Source organism: Antennarius striatus, chromosome 18 (assembly GCF_040054535.1).
Source record: "Antennarius striatus isolate MH-2024 chromosome 18, ASM4005453v1, whole genome shotgun sequence".
NCBI lineage: Eukaryota > Metazoa > Chordata > Actinopteri > Lophiiformes > Antennariidae > Antennarius > Antennarius striatus.
The window spans coordinates 5,715,351-5,734,271 of record NC_090793.1 but is presented as its reverse complement, the minus strand read 5'-3'; the positions used below and the strand labels follow the sequence as shown (position 1 = coordinate 5,734,271).

Below are 18,921 nucleotides of genomic sequence, written 5' to 3'. Positions count from 1 at the left end.
GTGAGCACTTCACTGTAAGACAAGGCTTGGCATACAAAGAGCCACAGCTGGGCTGTCACTCACCCGATTCGGGGGTCATCAGGTTTCTTCATCACCACGGTGTGCAGGGGACCGTTGAGGCTCACAACTGACAGGTGCACTATGGGGTTTTCCTCCCCAGCCTGCAACAGCCAACAGGTAATTAGAGAGATCGGACCGGATTCCAGTTTGAGACACAGAGGGATTGTCATTCTGGAGTCTCTGGAGTTAGTGGGACCAGACAGTGGATGTCTGATCCCAAGCCTCTCATGGGACAGTCGTTATTGCAATCACAAAGGTGACTTGTTGCATTAAACAAATTTTTTTTTTTTTGCTCATCTAACGACAACAAAAGCAAATAATTTGGTTCTACAGCGTATAAATAATTCAATACAACCACCAGATAATTCAGATTGCTTCCAAATTACAGGTGAAAACAAAGATAGGGGGTAAAATAATAGCAAGATAATATGATTCAGTGTTAAATATAACACTGAATTTTTGCTTTTTTGAATTTTAGAACAATTATTCTGTAGGTTTTTGTGTTCTGATGAAATTTAAAAAACGAATGCAATCATGGCCTATCCAGCAGTACTGAGGACACTTTCAGTGCTTTCCCTACTGATCAGAACATCAGATCTGGATGATTGGCTGCCCCAGGTATCCCTGCATCGTGTACGTATGCAGGGCTATCTGGGTGATCTTCAGCAGCGTACTTTGTTCGACACTGATTGGACTGCAACATCCATGTTGTCATGGAAAAAATACAACTTCTGTCACCTTTGTGTGTTCTAATCTCATCCAAACTGCTCATAACTGGGTCTTAAGTTTAGAGCCCATGGATATTTTTCTTCTGAGCTTCTCTCACCATAGTATCTGATAACTTAATGCTGTTTGTTAAATGAAGCATACTCTGTTAACGCAACTTGTTAATGTATAAAAATTCTCACTCATTAAACTGCATCAATGAGACTTATAACCCAATTGCATGTTGACTTGTACTTCTCATTCAAATTTCATTATTATTAGTGCGAAATAAACGATTCAGTGCAAAATTTAAGTGCAAAAGAAATGACTCAAAGACAGTTCCATGTGATGGTCTTCATTACAGAAATTTCCATGATAATATGTAGGATGGTTCACAGTGGTCACAGTTACTGTGGTAGATTCAAATACTCTTGTTTCTTAAACTTTATTGCTGCCCCTGCAATCAAGTCACTCAGCCATATACAAGAATATGAATCGGGAATTTGTTGATTACATAATTATAACAATCACATTTATTTTGTTTCATTTATAGATCTGTTTTTGATGCATGGAAAGAGAAGTCTTGGTTGGTTTATCTGTCATCTGTTATCCAGATATCAACTAGCTGCTTCCCTGGAAGCTCCCCAAGGATGCCGGTATATGCCCAGAAACAGCAGATGGGTCTCTGAACCACACATATACTAGCCGCTGCAGTTCTCTTGTAATTGTACATATTTTCAGAGACCAAAAAAAAAAAATCAGTGTCTCTAAAAAGTTTAATTAACAGGGAACACTTGAAGAATGCTGGCAGTTGGTGGAGAAAAACCTGCAACTAAACCCTCAAGGGGTTCTCAAACCGTACAGATAAAAAAAAATCTGTCTGCTGTAAAATAACAAACAGATTTTAAGCTGTTCACCAAGTTGTAAATCTGTTTGTGAATAAAATGAAATATGAAAGCAGCCAACTCCCCCAGTAAGAACTGTACTTTTCGAAATTGTTTTCTTTTTTTTTTGTGGAACAAATGGAATTTTTTTTTTCAAAGTGTCTGAACCATCATAAGAACAGCATTTTTGAAAATCCTACTGAGAGTTTCAAAAATCGCCGTTTTGACTCTTTACATCGGTAACTACAACTGAAGAATGAATTATGTGTTAGCAATTTAATCTCTTTTGTTAATCTTAGCCAATGGGTGGATGAGGCGGCAGGATAGAGACCTACCTTTGGGTAATGATACTCCAGGCTGGCAGGGTAGGGTGCTCCTGTGAAAAAGGGAACCTCCATCTTCGGTACCAGCGTGTCATTGACAGTCATGTAGCAGAGACGCAGCCCATCTGGAGACCACCAGTGAGCTATGTGGGTTTGCATGATCTCTTCTGTGAAGTAAAACAACCAGATGGAGATAACAATGAAACTGAACAGCAGAACACAAGTTTTGAAGCAGCACCTGCCTGGGAGAGATAGATAATATAATACAATGTTTGACTGGCTTCCATAAAATGAAATTATATTGAAGTATCTACAGCTTTGCTCGAAGAAAATTTGTATGTACCCAATATGCTGAAATTGGTTAAGGTGTTTCAAATATATCATCATTTAAAGATGTAAGAAAAGTGTTATTTATAGAGTGTATTCCCTGCGGTGTCACTGAGGGGAAAAAAGGAATTACTTACAATTTAGAGTGTAGGATATTTAAATTATAAAAATGTGAAACTATGTGTTTTTCATTGCAGTAGATTTAACATGTTGATGTAGTTTTAATGTTGTAATGAATTTAATGAATGTTATTAGTCATTTGTCAAGCTTTAATTACTACATTCACATCACGTTGAATGGGCTGACTGTGGGTCAGTGACAACGCACAGAGCTAAATTCAACATGTGATCAAGTTCCCACAAGGCCTTCTGTCTTTTTGCATTGCAGTAATACATTCAAGGCCACGGAACATCGGTCATCACAATGTCTTCTATAAGCGAACAAAGGCGTAGCATTCAAGCAATTTTTCCACAATTCTATAAAGGTTGAGACACTTAATCAGACCATTCTGTTGCTTTTTAAAGATGGGCCTGAGTTCCAGTGTTGTGGTGCAACATTGCTTGTGTGGGTTAATGGAAATATTTTCTCTGACAATAACAACAAAGTCTTGAAACACTGTCGGATGGAGGAACTTCACACAAACTACAGAAACCCACATGTAGAGACAGATATTCCTGAAACTAACAGGATCATATTTCATATTTCAGTTTAGGAAAGAAGCAACTGATTTGAAACAAAAGAACAGAAGAATTCATTTCATAAGACATTTTTATCTGTAGAAATCATGTTTAGTTTAAATCACAATTGATGATCTCTGTATTCATGCAACTTTTCTGATTTCTCGACAGATAAATCAGTTAAACTCTGCAGAAAAGCACAGCAAGGCAAATCTTTCTTTCTCTCATCTTCTGCTACAATACCACAAAATTAATCCCATTATTTACAAAAACAATTAGCGCTGACACTACATTATACAGCATTGCACAGTTCCATAAGATAATTACACAACATATCAGTTCTAACAGACAGCTCACTAATGGTTAAAATTATAAAACAGCACAAAAATCACAAATAGCATCCAAACCATCCTAACAGAAATATTACATGACAAAAAGGAAAAGGAGTTTAATACACTTACTCAGTAACATGTGGGCTGTAGCTACAGTATTTCTATTACAGAGCTGCAGCTTTCAGTAAATCAGCGTCAGAGCTGTCAGGTCATTTTCATGTTTAAAAGCCCACCCTTCAAGAAGAATCACTTTTAAAATGGGCAAAAGATTTTCTTAAACAGAGGCAAAAAGGAACAGAGTACATCAAGTACCTTTCCCAATCTTGATGCCAAACAAATGAACCCTACGGATGTGTTTGAAACAAACGCACAACAGAGATGGAAGTCTTGAACAAGGCAGCCATCTCAAAGTGGTGTGTAATTGGAACGCCTTCCTCACAAGTACAATCATGAGAAGATGTCTCAAATTCAATTACATGTGTGCCATGTAGTTTAACTGCAGTGCTGCAGATATGAGTAGGACTGACTGGACATCAAGATGACTGTAGAGGAATCTGAAGGAGGGGGAGCACCCGAACCAATTGAGCCCTTTGAAATGGGGGAAAAAAACCCAACGTGGCTCCTCATGGACACAGGAAAAATCTGAATCAAGACCTAACTGACTATGGTGGTTGAGACTTTCTACATAGATCCAGGGAAAGATTGTGTAATCAGGATTCTAAGTTTCAATAAGTAACAGTGGATAATTATCACCTCATTTCAGCATCAAGTCTACTGAGCATTTTGAGGTTGTTGTTTTGGGTCTTTTGGTAGGAGTTCAATATCAAACAGCATACAGGGAAAGCTGGCAACTAGTCTGCATTACACCAGTTACAACTGTGAAATTGTGAATGTTCATTATTTGCATCATAAGCATACATTATTGACTCTCGTAAAGAGAACTGGATAAAGACATGTGATCGCCTGTATTTGTGTGTTTGTCCATAAGATATCATGACAAGTCACCAATGGGTCTTGGTTAAACTTTGCAGCTGAGAACAAGCTCATTAAATGTTGTCCAAATCTCAGCAAAACTGCAATTTCTATATAAATTTTCACTTATTTTAACGTTGAGAAATAAAACAATGGCATTAAAACAATGGCAGTACAATCAAAATCAAAGCACCCTGGAATAAACAGCTCACATTCCACCACTATGTGCAAATGGATTAGGACATTGGAGATAAAAATCTATATATTATACTTGAAACAATTCAGCTTTGGAACATTTGATGTGGATTAAACAGAAAACAAAATTACACAAGACATTTGAGAAAATACATCTGGAGTCATCATTATGTTAAATCATGTTTTTGTTGATAACTCCTAATTTACTGATGAAAAACACAAGTTGTTCTCCAGGGTCAAGGAATAATATTTATTTGCCATGAAGCAGATATATTGATGCCATCGTGGTGACATCACCATCATCATAGTCTGTCTTTTACCCTGGGTGACACTGATGCCCAAATCCTTCCTGAGTGTGATGACTATTTGTGAACTTTTCAGGTTATAGCGATATCAGCATATTCTCTATTTGTTGGGCCATGTTTATGATCGTTATCGCCTTACCTTCATAGAGCCAGTCTGCTAGGCCATTGTAGATGACACCCTCTTTACCGGTGGACACCAGACGGATAGCTCGGCTCTCTACTGTTGATTTGTAGTAGATGTTATTTTCAAATATGAAGATCTGGACAGAAAAAAACAAAGGTTGCTTTATTTCTACAGTGCAACCAAAATTTGGCTTTGGTTGCACTGGCTTTTCATCACAGCATGACTTAATCTTAATCCAGCAGATGAAACATCTCAATTACACTTAAATGTCAGTTATTTCAGCCGTCAGTTCAACATCAGCACCTGCATTAATGTATAGTCCCTGAGTTACAGTTCAAGCTATATTTTTTTAAAGCAGCGTCAACCCCCACATCCACACCTGCTACTGACAGAGGTGCTGGAGCAAACTCAGGCCCTGTAGATGCGCATAAACAAATATATCCTTCAGGTCATGCACAAGCACACTTATTATGCTGTCCCTCCGCGATTTGTGGCGGCTGAACCGATCTGCTGTTGGCACCACTGACGTAAGCCCTCAGTGCCTCATTTGGTGTTGACTGATGGGTCAAACACACACAGATCTCAGATGGGTGTGTGACATTTAAAACCTTCTGTCAATCCACTGCAGTGTTTTCGTGGCTTCGCCTGATGCCGGTATGAAGGACACAAACCTGTGATTGATAGGTAACTGAAGGTCAGAATTTGTTGGAGCTACTGAGCTGTCAGTTGAAGCCTCCTTGGATAAATCTCAGCCTTATATTTCTGGTGATGGAGGGAAAAAACAAGGAGGATGATTCTTTTTTTTTTGTGACTGATTTATTATTGCATTGCGATGCTTTGGCAATGTGTCTACAGTGTACACCTCCTCTTGCCTATAGCCAGCTGGGATAAGCTGCAGGGTAACCCGTGACCCTCAAGGCAGATAAGTGACTATAAGTGAGAGGATTATAGTTGTCTCATCTGCAAGAAAAGGGATGGATGGATGGATGAATGGATGAATGAATGAATGAAAGAAAGAAAGAAAGAAAGAAAGAAAGAATGAATGAATGAATGAATGAATGAATGAATGAATGAATGAATGAATGAATGAATGAATGAATGAATGGATAGATGGATGGATGGATGGATGGATGGATGGATGGAAGGATGGATGGATGGATGGATGGATGGATGGATGGATGATGGATGGATGGATGGTTGGTTGGATGGATGGCATACAGTTTGTGGACAATTGGTGGACTTTTTGGGGAAAAATCGGTCTTATTAGGGGAGACGGCATACGCCCCAGTTGGAACGGCGCTGCTGTCTTGTCCAAAAATCTGACCATGTTTATTTCTGACCAAAAACCCTGACCCAGAGTTGGAACCGGGATGTACAGTTGCAGTCTTACACACTTCTCTGCACTTCTAGAACTGTCAGCTACTGTACACACTATAGAGACTGTGTATGCCCCGACCTTTTAAAGCTAATACATGTAAAGCTAATTCATTTCAAGTCCAGAGGAAAGCAACTAGACATCAAGACTCCAACAGCTCCAGATTACAAGAAAATAAAATGTGGTCTCCTGAATACAGTATTAGTTCTCTAATATTCAGGACATTTATCAGATTATGCTGTTTCTAAATATAAGGAAGAAATCGGAAGTGTGCTTAATTTAATCCTGCACCTGAACTACAAAGTGGGTTATTTCCCTAACTCAGTTAATGATAGTCCATCTCAGATTGATGAGTTTGTTAACAATGCAGCAGACTCTGCAAAAAACCTTCACCAAAAACAAAAACTATAAAACAGGGGTTGCGAGCTCCCTGGTTTAATTTCCATACTCACCAATTAAAGCAGCATGCCCGAAAACTTGAGAGGAAATGATGTTCTACTAAACTAGGAGAACACCACTCTGCATGGTAAGGTAGTTTACATAAATACAGGACGGAACTTCGCTCCGCTAGAAGAGCCTATTATTCATCATTAATAGATGACAAATAGAACAGGTTCTTGTTAAGTACTGTATCCAGACTGACTAAGAACCACAGTGCGTAGGAGCCTAGTATTCCATCAAGCCTCCACAGCAATGATTTTATGATTTCAATGATTTTTTTCAACAATAAGATCTTGCTCATCAGAGACAAAATTAATGGCGTCCTGTACTCCACCAACTCTTCTTCTTTAAATCCCTAAGATCCCTAAAATCCCTAAGATCCAGAAACACATAGTTGACTCTCGAACCTTTTGGTTCTATGGATGTCTTTTCTTCAAATACAGACCAGTCAGCTGATTACGATAGTCTCCTCAGCTAAACCATCCTCCTCTCCACTAGACCCAATTCCAACAAAGCTCATCAAAGAAGCTTTACCATTACTTAGCAGCCACCTCCTTAATATCATTTACCTGTCATTATCAACAGGATATGTACCACGGTTTAAGGTTCTGATGGAGAAACAGAACATGATTTCCATAGCTGCATTTGTTGCATAGCTGAAGCCAGGTAACATAGCTTTGTATGCCAGAAAATTCTCTACACCTAGATGATCTCAGGACAGACTGCTCGTAATGCAGGACGGGGTCCAACACTGGGTTTGGTTTACTCACACAACTCATGGGAGTAAACTCCAATGATCCAGCCGTGACATGTGAGTAAGTGAGCTAAGCAAGGTTAAAATTTGCATCATGCTGGGTGTGCATGCAACATTGTCCTCTCTCTTGTAATGACCCCTCAGTCTCTGAGGTACCAAGATGAGGGACAAAAAGAGGGAAAGGCTAGGAAATAAACATGACTAGAGTGTGTGTGTGTGTGTGTGTGCGTGCGTGCGTGCGTGCGTGTGTGCGCGCGCGCACGTGCTGACCCAGCCTTACTGATTGCTTTGTCACAGAGGAGTAATTACCTACAGTTTAATGAGGGGAGAAGTGCAGGATTCATCACCCTGCTCCTCTCACCGTACATCTGATGCTTCACAGCACATAGCCGCAAACACACACCTCTCATCTTTACATGCTGATGAAGCACTTAATGATAAATTACTGTAATTCTGTTCAACTTGTAAAATAATGATATTTACAAACTTTGAGGGGAAAAAAAACAAAAAGCATCTAACATCACTGAGTCAGATGACAAAATAGAGCTTTTTCTAGTATCAGCTCAGCTGCTCATTAAATCAGACACGGACCTACAGCAGCAAAATTGCTAAATGATCAGGTACCATATGAAAACTAATCTGCCTGCTACCCCCAGCAGGCGCCGTCTCATTACACACTTGAAATGTTAATATTTTCTCACAGCACTGCATCTGTAATATAAGAAAACGACACGATGAGAGTAATTATGGAAGCAAAGGGAGCTGTGCTGATGTATTTTCAATTTCAACGGCACCGAATAATAACCCATGACAACCTTTGGTTACAGAGAAAATTTTTATCGTTAGTTTTTTGGAGTGACAAGAAAAAAAGAAAGTCTTTATTGTAAATAATGAACACCAAGCAATTAAACTTTTGATCAGACACAGATTTAGTGGGTCATGGCTTTTTTTATGCTCCCAACAGTGTGTGTCAAATAAGCAGAAAATGCAAGCCTTTCAAAGTGTTGCAGGAACAAAAAAAGAAACCTCTTTTCTCACTTGATGACTCTATGATTATAATACAGTATAATTAAGTCTGGGCACAAACTTTGTGGGAGTTCAGACAAGATCATGTCAGGAAAAGTGGTTGCCATATTAAACACTTTTTTGTCTTCCACGAATTTTAGTGACTATGAAACAAGGTCAGCATGCTCCTTTGTTCCAGACTGATGATGGTCATGATGATTTTGGTGCACGAATACCACCATATGTTTATAAAACCACAGACAACACTTTTAGTTTTTTCGACAAACTAATATTTTTCATTGTGAATATTTTTTTAGTGACAATCCAAAACAGAAGTATGGAATATCTGTGCCATGTGCTTTCTCCGTCCTTGACTCTCCCATACTGTCCATGTCCTGAGTTGTGCTACAGCGATGTCATCTGCCAGTGTGGCCCTCACCAGTTCACATGTAGTCATAACGTTTAACATAAGCTTTAAGGCACTGCTGGAGGTGTGAAAGGAAAATTCTTTGTTCTTTGTCAAATATTGTTCTTCTTCTTTTCCTTCAGGCTTTTCCCTTCCGGGGTCGCCACAGCGAACCAGTTGCCTCCATCTAACCCTGTCTTCTGCATCCTCTTCTCTCACACCAACTACCTTCATGTCCTCTTTCACTACATCCATAAACCTCCTCTTTGGTCTTCCTCTAGGCCTCCTGCCTGTTCAAAACTCAGCATCCTTCTACCATTATATTCACTATCTGTCCTCTGGATATGTCCAAACCATCTGTGACTTCACACCTGGCACTTTTCTCCACCCGTTCGATCCTGCCTGTACATGCTTCTTCACCTCTTTTCCATACTCTCCATTGCTCTGGACTGTTGACCTTAAGTACTTAAAATCTTCCACCTTCTTGATCTCTTCTCCCTGTAACCTCACTCTTCCACCTGGGTCCTTCTCATTCACACACACGTACTCTGTCTTACTGCGGCTAACCTTCATTCCTCTCCTTTCCAGGACAAACCTCCACCTCTCAGCCTGTCCATCACCATAGCGAATAAGAAGGGGCTCAGAGATGATCCGTGATGCAGTCCCACTTCCACCTTGAACTCCTCTGTCACACCTACAGCACACCTCACCACTTGCAGTCGTCATACATGTCCTGCACTGCTCTAACATACTTCTCTGCCACTCCAGACTTCCTCATACAATACCACAGTTCCTCTCTGGGCACCTTGTCATAAGCTTTCTCCAGATCTACAAAAACACAATGCAGCTCCCTCTGGCCTTCTCTGTACTTCTCTATCAACATCCTCAAAGCAAATAACTGCATCTTTTTTTTTTGTATGAAACCATACTGCTCCTCACAAATGTTCACTTCTGCCCTTAGTCTAGCTTCCACTACTCTTTCCCATAACTTCATTGTGTGGCTCATGAGCTTTATCCCTCTGTAGTCTTTGTGCCTCTGTTCCACAAGTGGGGAACGCGGATGGAAGACAAGATATCCAAAGGCCTGGAAATCCCGCCTCCAATTCAGCGACAGCTCACTTTGGACATTAAACTTAATCTGACCTATCTCTGTCCCCCAGTACATTTGTCTTTCCCAACCAACAGGTCAAGGCCTGGAGTTTCTTCGTCAATGAGGGAGTTTTTCCCTGCCGCCGTCGCTTATGCTTGCTCTGGAGGGCATTGTTGGCTTTCTATCTGTAAAGCACTTTGAAATGTCTTCAGATGTGATTAAGCACTATATAAATAAAAGTTGATTGATTGATTGATTGATTGATTGATTGATTGATTGATTGATTGATTGATTCTTAGTTGCCACAACTCTGCACATCTCCCTTGTTCTTAAAAATGGCCAACAGCACACTTTTCCTCCATTCCTCAGGCATCTTCTCACTATCTAAGATCTTGATGAACAACCCAGTCAGAAACTTAATTGCCATCTCTCCTAGACACTTCCATACCTCCACAGGTATATCATCTGGAACGAGTGCTTTCCACCCTTCATCCTCTTCATACCCTCCTCACTTCATCCTGATTAATCTCTGCTACTTCCTGGTCCATCTATTCTAGTCTTTGTTCTCTCTGATTTTCCTCATTCATCAACTCTTCAAAGTACCCTTTCCATCTTCCCATCACACGACTGGCACCTGTCAATAGACTTCCATCCCTATTTTCAATCACCCTAACTTGCTGCATGTACTTCCGATCTCTGTCTTGCCAACCTGTACAGATCAGTCTCTCCCTCCTTACTGTCCAACCTAGCATACAAGTCATCATAAGCCCCTTGTTTGGCCTTTGCTACATCTACTTTCACCTTACGCTGCATCTCCCTGTACTCCTGTCTACTCTCCTCAGTCCTCTCAGTGTCCCACATCTTCTTAGCAAACCTCTTTCTCTGTATACACTCCTGTACCTCCTCATTCCACCACCAAGTCTCCTAATCTACTTTCCTTCCAGGTGACACACCAAGTACTCTCCTACCTGTCTCCCTGATCACATTAGCTGTAGTTGTCCAGTCAGAGTCACCACCATCCTATGCTGTTTGGCTACACTCTCACCTACCACTACTCTGCAGTCACTGATCTCCTTCAAATTACACCGTCTACACAAGCTGTAGCCTACCTGTATGCTCCTACCTCCACTCTTATAGGTCACCCTATGTTCCTGCCTCTTCTGGAAGAAAGTTTTCACTATAGCCGTTTCCATCCTTTTTGCAAAGTCAACCACCATCTGTCTTTCTGCATTCCTCTCCTGATTACCATACCTGCCCATCACCTCCTCATCACCTCTGATTCCTGCACCAACATGTCCATTGAAGTCTGCTCCAATGACAACTCTCTCACTTCTAGGTATGCTCTGCATCACTTCATCCAAGTCCAACCAGACTTTCTCCTCCTCCTCCAGCTCACATCCTACCTGTGGAGCATACCCACTAACAACATTGAACATCACACCTTCGATTTCCAGCTTCAGACTCATCACTCTATCTGACACTCTTTTTACCTCCAGGACATTACTAACAAACTCCTCCTTCAAGGTAACTCCTACTCCATTTCTCTTCCCATCTACACGATGATAGAACAGCTTGGGCCCTGCTCCTAAACTTCTAACCTTGCTACCTTTCCACCTGGTCTTCTGGACACACAGTATGTATACCTTCCTTCTCTGCCTCATGTCAACCAACTCTCTACCTTTTCCTGTCATAGTTCCAACACTAAACATCCCTACTCTCAGTCCTATACTCTTGGCGTTCCTCTTCTTTCTCTTCCTACGAACACACTTTCCTCCTCTCCTTATTCGACCAACAGTAGTTTTACGTCAAATGCCCTTCCTGACACAACCCTCTGTATTTATCCAGGCTTGGAACTGGCACAATAAGGCACTGGCTTGTGCCCTCTTGCAGCTACATTTTTGTCAAATATTGTTATTGCTTGTAAACCTCTGTGTTATCTTGGAAATCATTATTGCTGGTTGAGACACTTTACAATGTACTGTAATTCATATCTTCAATCTAAATTAAATACTCCTATTTACCTTTAATCAACGATTTGCTATTGGATTATCTGTAGTCTACCAGATGTTTAATTGATGTTTTTTTTAGATAATAAATTAATTGTCCAGAGGTGGGTTCAGATCGGGGTCTTCACTCATGTCTATCAACCAGCCTGCTGCTTGTGTGAACTGAGTCCAAAGCTTTGTATAAATTTACAAAACCAAATCTTATTTTTATAAGTCTTTATTCTTCCTTATATTAGTGCTTGTCTCTTTACTTACTCTAAAGAAAATTTTCCACGACAGAGTTCAAACCAAAGGCAAGCTTGTCCTAGAATCCTTACAATGGTCATTGCTGTGCACACAAACATCATCATACTTATCTTCCTGGCCTGGCCTCGTCTGTGATGCCACGGTTGATCCTGACAGATTCAGTGAGTGTATTTTCAAGACTACATCCTGCTTACCAGCTGCTGGCCTTGAGGTCCCCATCCAGCAAACTGCAGGACAGCTTTATGCACTTCAGGAGGATTCAGAGGCCATGTTTCCCTGCAGAGAGATGACACATGAAAGACTCAACGTGGTATTTTGTTGCATGTACACAAAGTGCAATCTGAATATAAACAGTCGAGGCAGTGAAGCCATGCATTTTTGGGTTTGTTGTCTCACTGTAGGCTTCATAAATCATCCACATGCTTTTTTTTTTCTCAGCAAAACCTGACTTTGCTTGGCTCACTACAGAAAGAGAACAGTGGGAAATAAGGAGATGTAAACGGATGGAGAGTGAAACATAGAGCAGGTTGAATGTAACTTTTTAAAATTAAATTGAACTTAGACAGATTTAAAGTAAGTGGCAGCGAAAACATATTATGTTTATAATCTCATGCAGAGGGCGCAGCATCCAGTGACAGATCTCTGAGCGGTGTAGAACAGACAATAAAAGAAGATAATACAGTGCAGAAGAGGGGCTTACTGTGTCACCAAGCTGTAAATAATGTACTTGGCCACATAAGAGTGTTGGTAGATCTGCAGGAACAAAAAGCATCAGATTTAAAGAAAGACAACTTCTAAATAATTACTTGGTGTGAGATGGCACTCACCGGTTTCACTTCAAATGCAAACAATACATTTTGCATGTCTGGAGACACTTGGTACTTGGTGGCTCTGGATCTGTCCTGGAGGGAATCACACACAGAGGTGCAGTCGTAACACGATCAGTGCAGCAGCAGTGGACAATATAGATTCATACTTCCACCAGACTGAGTGGCATCCTGCATCACGACTTTCATTAGGAGGGGAAGACACAAACCTGGGAGTAAAAGAGGCTATTATCTTTTTAAATTAAAGCCAGTGGGACAGCCATACTTATCTAACCAAAGAACCATTGGTCCATAGACATTAACATATGTATGTGACTGCAATGCTGGGGTGCAATGACAAACCTCATTGCCACACCCATCACCATTAGAATGGTGTAATGAAGGCGAAAATGTTGGTTTAGCCTTCAGTGAGCTTCAGGATAGGTCTAGTTTTTTGATCAAAGATATTCAACCAGAGATCTACAATTCAGCGTCCGTACTCCTGCCATTTCTGTGGAGTATCAGGTATTTAATTCAGATAAAGTGTTCATTTCTTTTTTTAAAAAACACATAATTTTTGATGTGACAATTAAATACTTTTTCTTACTTGTCTCTTTTAATTGACTTTGTCTGTCATGTCAGAGTCTTTAGAATATTTTTTTAAATTATAAACAATGGCTTTTTTCTTTTTTAGGTTTTTTGGTGTTCAAGCTGAATAGCATCGCCACGACTCAGTGGGTGGAACCACAGTGACTTCCTCCTACATGCATAATCACACAATCCCCATACAGTACTGGAGGAGGATACTCACAAACAGCTGGCTCGGAACAATAACCATTGTTTCCAATGTGTCAACATTGTGCTTGACAACATCTCCTTCCCTTGTGCGAAAGAGCAACTCATAGTCTGTAATAAATAAAAACAACCATGAGAGAAGATGGTAGAAACAGCATCACCAAAAACAAAACTAAAACTGTTGAATGTTCTTATGGCCACTTTGGATCACTGGAAACAAGTTGTGAGCTCAAAATTGACATCGACAATTCCTTTGAAAATGGTATAGCTAATTTACTAGCAAACGCTAGCATTCATCCTCTTTTAGCTCTTGAAGGCATTATTTTTCTCTTTAGCTACAAGAACTCCACTATATCTGGCAGCTAACTTTGTTGACCTGTGAGCTATTTTATGCTGTTTGTTGTACAACAATTTATGTCTCAAGTAATATAAAATACAATAACAAATGGAGACACGGGAATTCAATATCAAAGTGACCAACGACAGCAGGAAAACGCAAATGCTGTACACTGCACTAGGAGGAGAGCCTAACACAATTAACACAGCATAGAGAAAAAAACCCCAAGAAGTGGAAAACACAACGAGGGGAAATAAACTTTTACAAACAAAAGAGAAGACAACAAACCAAGATTGCTTACAATTCCGACCAGTTGACCCTAACCCTTCTTGTTCTGTTGCATAGTAGCTATTTTTTTATCTTAAGCCCTCACTTAAGTACCTCCAAAATCTGAGTGTGTAACTTAGCACTGGGAACACTGTGTCACTGCAATAATACTGCTGTCCTTGTCATTCTGCTGCGTGGACAGTAAAATAGCCTCATCTTTTGATGAGCTCACATTAAATAACAGAACTGCTTTGTACACTTCCCCTAGCAAGAAACATTTGGTAAGTGTGGATAACAAGATATGACATTCTTGTAGCATTTTTTTTCAACATTTGGAACTTTGGATGGTTTTAAACTCCCTACAACCAAATGTGTTGTATGCCACATTTCCTGTTTTTCTTCTCTCTACTAGGATTAAAACAATTGTTTCCCTTTGTTGTCAATTGATTTTGTTTTTTATGGATGTTTCTCCACACGGTTTTAAGCCATCTCTCTTGTCTTTCCATATCGTCCCTTGTAAGTTTGTCTTTGTTTACCACCTTGTCTGTTTTTGAGATTTTGTCTCAGCATATAGCTGTGTTCTCGTCTTGATAACCTTTTGCAGTTGTTGGATTTTGTGTTTTTTTTTACCTGTTGGTGGACTTTCGAGATTCTCTTCACATTAACTCACTGCTGCCTGTGAGTTCGAGGATTTTTGGTCTGCATGTGGGTCCTTGGTTTTATTTTTCAGAAACCTAACAGAAATTATTATTTCTTCCCACAAGTACTGAAGATCTTGTGTCGAAACAAACCATTATTTTATGACAAATGACACCCCAAACTTGACACCATTCACTGTAAATTTACAGTCACTATTTTGCAGTAGCTTCACCTGCAGAGTATATCATTTGAATAAATAAGGCAGTTTGTTACTATATCCTTGTAAATTTACATTTTTGCTACCCAGTCTTGTCAGTAAACAATTGTACATTTGGAATGTATAAGCTAAATGTAAATCTACAGACTCCTGCATTTTCTGTTAAAGTTAAGAGTAGGTAAAGTCAAGAACACTTCTTCGATGATACAAAAATGCATTATTTTACTCAGACTGCAGTGCAGTTTACATGTCATTGAATGACTTAATGCAGCAGACTACTTCTCAGAATTTATCATAATGTTTTACAACATCTGTTAGCAACAGTTAAAATGTTTTCATAGAGTAGAACTGCTGCTTCAGTGACATTTGACCTCAGATATTTTGAAACAGTAGAAACAAAAAAGAGTTGAAAAAGTGTCAACATAGTCAGTCCTAAATGTAAAAACCTGTCTGCGAAACATAAATAGAAGTAATGATAGACTGTTTCTTGTTGACACCTGATTTGAAATGTTAAGACAATATATCTCACAACTCTGAAAGTGTTAGACAAATAGCAGCAACTCCTTGTTTCAAAGTCTGAAGGTTGAATTCTCTGTCTGTGTGACACTCAGGTGAATGCAGACTCCTGAGCCAAGCGGTGATCAAAGAGCAACTGGGATCAATTATGCACTGCTGAGAATGAAGCCCATGAAATATTGATGAGGACTACTGAAGTATGAGATTGTCCCATTGGGTTTCTTATCAGAAGGTCATTAGCACCAAATGGGAGTTGATTGCATTAACTTAACTGACAAGATGCAATGCCACACAATTGATCGCCAGGGTTTCGTCAGGTGCTGAGGACGTTTTCATCAGGGTTGTGAATGAAGGGCACAAAAACATCAAGACTACCCTAATTAGGTCTTAATACGCAGTTGATGTAAGAAATCATGGGAACCTGGGCAAAAGTACAACAAAAGGACCGCTGTAAGATCTTAGTGTTGTTCATTGTAGATGCATTCCTGCTGCATTAACGGTGGCATTCATGCAAATGTGGGTATAGGATAATATTTAAAGTAAAAATGTGAACCCCAACCGACCCTTAGATGACTGAGATTCAAAGAAGACAGTATCCATTGTCTGTTGGTAAATCTTGTACCTAACTGTCCCAATCTTTACATTACTTTATTATCAGATATGTGATGGAATAAAAGCCTAAAATAACCCTTTTTTTCACTTTTGACATTATAAACTATTTGCTAAGAGCATTGACTACTGTACTTTCAAAATGCCGGTAAACAGAATTAGGTTTAAAATGATTGCTCAAAATAATAAAAGTAATCTGTCTTGTTTAATGATGTCTGTTTTATGTCAGCTTTAACAACCAACCTAGCAAAGAGACATCAATAAAGTAAAGCACAGATGTTTATGCACCTGGACACATTAATGTACCTTTGACACATTAATAATCATTCAATCATGACAACCTCTAAAATGTACATATATTACCCTTGTATAAATTAATTTACTTTTGGAGGAATTAAGCCCTCTAAGTGCCTCACAATCTGGAATCATTAACATACCATAGTAACTGTTGCATTGCATTGGTTGCATGTTCACATGCACATGCTGTCCCATGAAAATTCCCAGTTACAAAACAGCACCTCATGTAAAGGAGTGACTTTCTTGCTATGACAAGTCAAAAAAACATGTGCCGTGCAACCAGGCCATTACGCATATGACATAAATGATCACTGAGGAATATTTCGGGTACTGTACTTTTTTTAAGGAACACCAGTGGGCACTAATTTATGGGCCCAGGTGGGAACATTCTTACCATGACGTTACCAAAGTTATAGAGACAAAAAGCAAGCCAGCTTCACTGGGCATCTGTTCCTTGTGTCTTACTGAACAATTTCACAGCATTACAATATAACTTGTTATGCAAAAAAGACCAGGTTGAAAACAGGTACACTTGTTTGCGACTGCTAAATTTAGATTATCAAAGAATATATGAATAGGAAGGTTTAATGCCACGAAAAGGGATATTTATTGATTTTGGTGAGAATGAAAAGAAAGTAAATTTTAGATTGTATTGCTCATGTTTACACATAAAACTCCATTATTAATGATTTTCAATGCTCTAAGCCATTCTCTCTGATTGATACTGTACATATAGTTGTAATCACAGAACATACAGTATTATTCACTCTTTTATCTCTTGATAATTAAATCTATCGTAACTTCACTTGGCTGGTTTCACACTTGTTCTTGAATTTCCTTATCGTTTTCTGACTGTGAATATTCTCTCGATGTAACCTGATAAAACAGAGTAAGAATAGTAAGTCAGAAGTTATGTGATGATTAATAGACCATATGTTTTAGAAGCATCTTCATCTCTGACAGCATAATTATGAGCTTCATAGAAAAGATTTTTTCTTTGTTTACAATAAAACTGCTGAACAGATTATCAGTGACAGGAAGGGTAAATGCATAATATGTGAAGCAGTTACAAAGGGAGATCTAGATCAGCTAGGTCTAAATGATTGTCTGTTACTAAAGGGCTTGGAGTTCTGTTTTAGATCATGCTTGCTTGTATTAAAGAGGAATGTTGGGTATGCAAAGAGACTTTATTTCTAGGAGAATTAAATCTTTTTTTTTATTTCGCTGCTGCAATGCTATTTTTGCACCATGTGTGGTAGGCACTATTATAAAATTCCTGACATAATAATAATCAGCAACAACTGCACTACGGACACCTCAGTTCAGTGGGTCAAATGATGGTATACAAGGAAAGGGTGGATGTGATTGGATTGGTCTGTGTCTTTATGTGACTGGTTAAGATTCAAACTGTTAACTCACCACTGAGCCATTTGGCATCTGGGTCATGAATTTGAAGATCTGGACCAAAAACATCCTCTATGGTCACTTTCTTCTTCAGGGCAAGGCTGTCATCTTCACCTGTCAGATGCATCAACACAAGATAAAGACACCTGAGATGTACAGATTAAAAACCAGAACAGCAATTCATGCATGTGCAGGTGACGCTTGAAGAAAACGTGATGAAGCTGTTCCTGTTTTGTCTGACATAAAGTCAATCCACTTCCGGCTTTCAACGAGAGCGGATGTCTGTTCTTCTGTCTCCTGTTGTCGCTATATCTCACTATCTCTTTCTAACTCTTACTCAGACTGATTCTCACTGACTCACTGATTCTCTGCAAAATGACGACATAAAGAGGGAAACTGGAGTAGTTGACAATAAAATATGAAAAAAGCTCTAGACCGGTTGGTCTCTTCTATAGATGAGTGAAAGAGCGACTTTTATAAGCTCAGGAATGACTTTGATAAGAAATTGGAAGAAAAGCTTGATAAAAAACTAGAAAAAAAAAGCTGCATGGATAAAATAAAGGATGACATGGACAAAATGCAGAAAGACACAGATGAAAAAGAATGAAGAATAGTTGTCCTAGAACAAAGACAACAAAGAATGGATGAATTGGAACAAAGCATTCATATAAATGATGTGATCATCACTGGCATCAAATTCAAGCTGAGGAATTGTGCACATACTGTGGCCAGAGGAGAGGGAACTGAGTACAGTGGAGCAACAAGTGTTTTCTCAACTGAGGGTTCTGGAGATTAATATAGATCTGG

At 39.4% G+C, this 18,921-nt stretch overlaps 1 protein-coding gene across 3 annotated transcripts in view; it reads right to left on the bottom strand.

The window, feature by feature from the left end:
* LOC137611864 (A-type potassium channel modulatory protein DPP6-like) overlaps nucleotides 1-18,921 on the bottom strand; it is a 117,192-nt gene that overhangs the window by 7,206 nt on the left and 91,065 nt on the right. For all 3 annotated transcript variants that reach the window (XM_068340001.1, XM_068340002.1, XM_068340000.1), the window contains exons 3-10: nucleotides 18,130-18,228; nucleotides 13,845-13,939; nucleotides 13,055-13,129; nucleotides 12,928-12,980; nucleotides 12,422-12,503; nucleotides 4,920-5,040; nucleotides 1,985-2,139; nucleotides 64-161 (exon numbers count right to left, since the gene is read on the bottom strand). In XM_068340001.1, coding sequence (XP_068196102.1) covers nucleotides 64-161; nucleotides 1,985-2,139; nucleotides 4,920-5,040; nucleotides 12,422-12,503; nucleotides 12,928-12,980; nucleotides 13,055-13,129; nucleotides 13,845-13,939; nucleotides 18,130-18,228 — 778 coding nt within the window. The remainder of the gene's footprint in view (nucleotides 1-63; nucleotides 162-1,984; nucleotides 2,140-4,919; nucleotides 5,041-12,421; nucleotides 12,504-12,927; nucleotides 12,981-13,054; nucleotides 13,130-13,844; nucleotides 13,940-18,129; nucleotides 18,229-18,921) is intronic.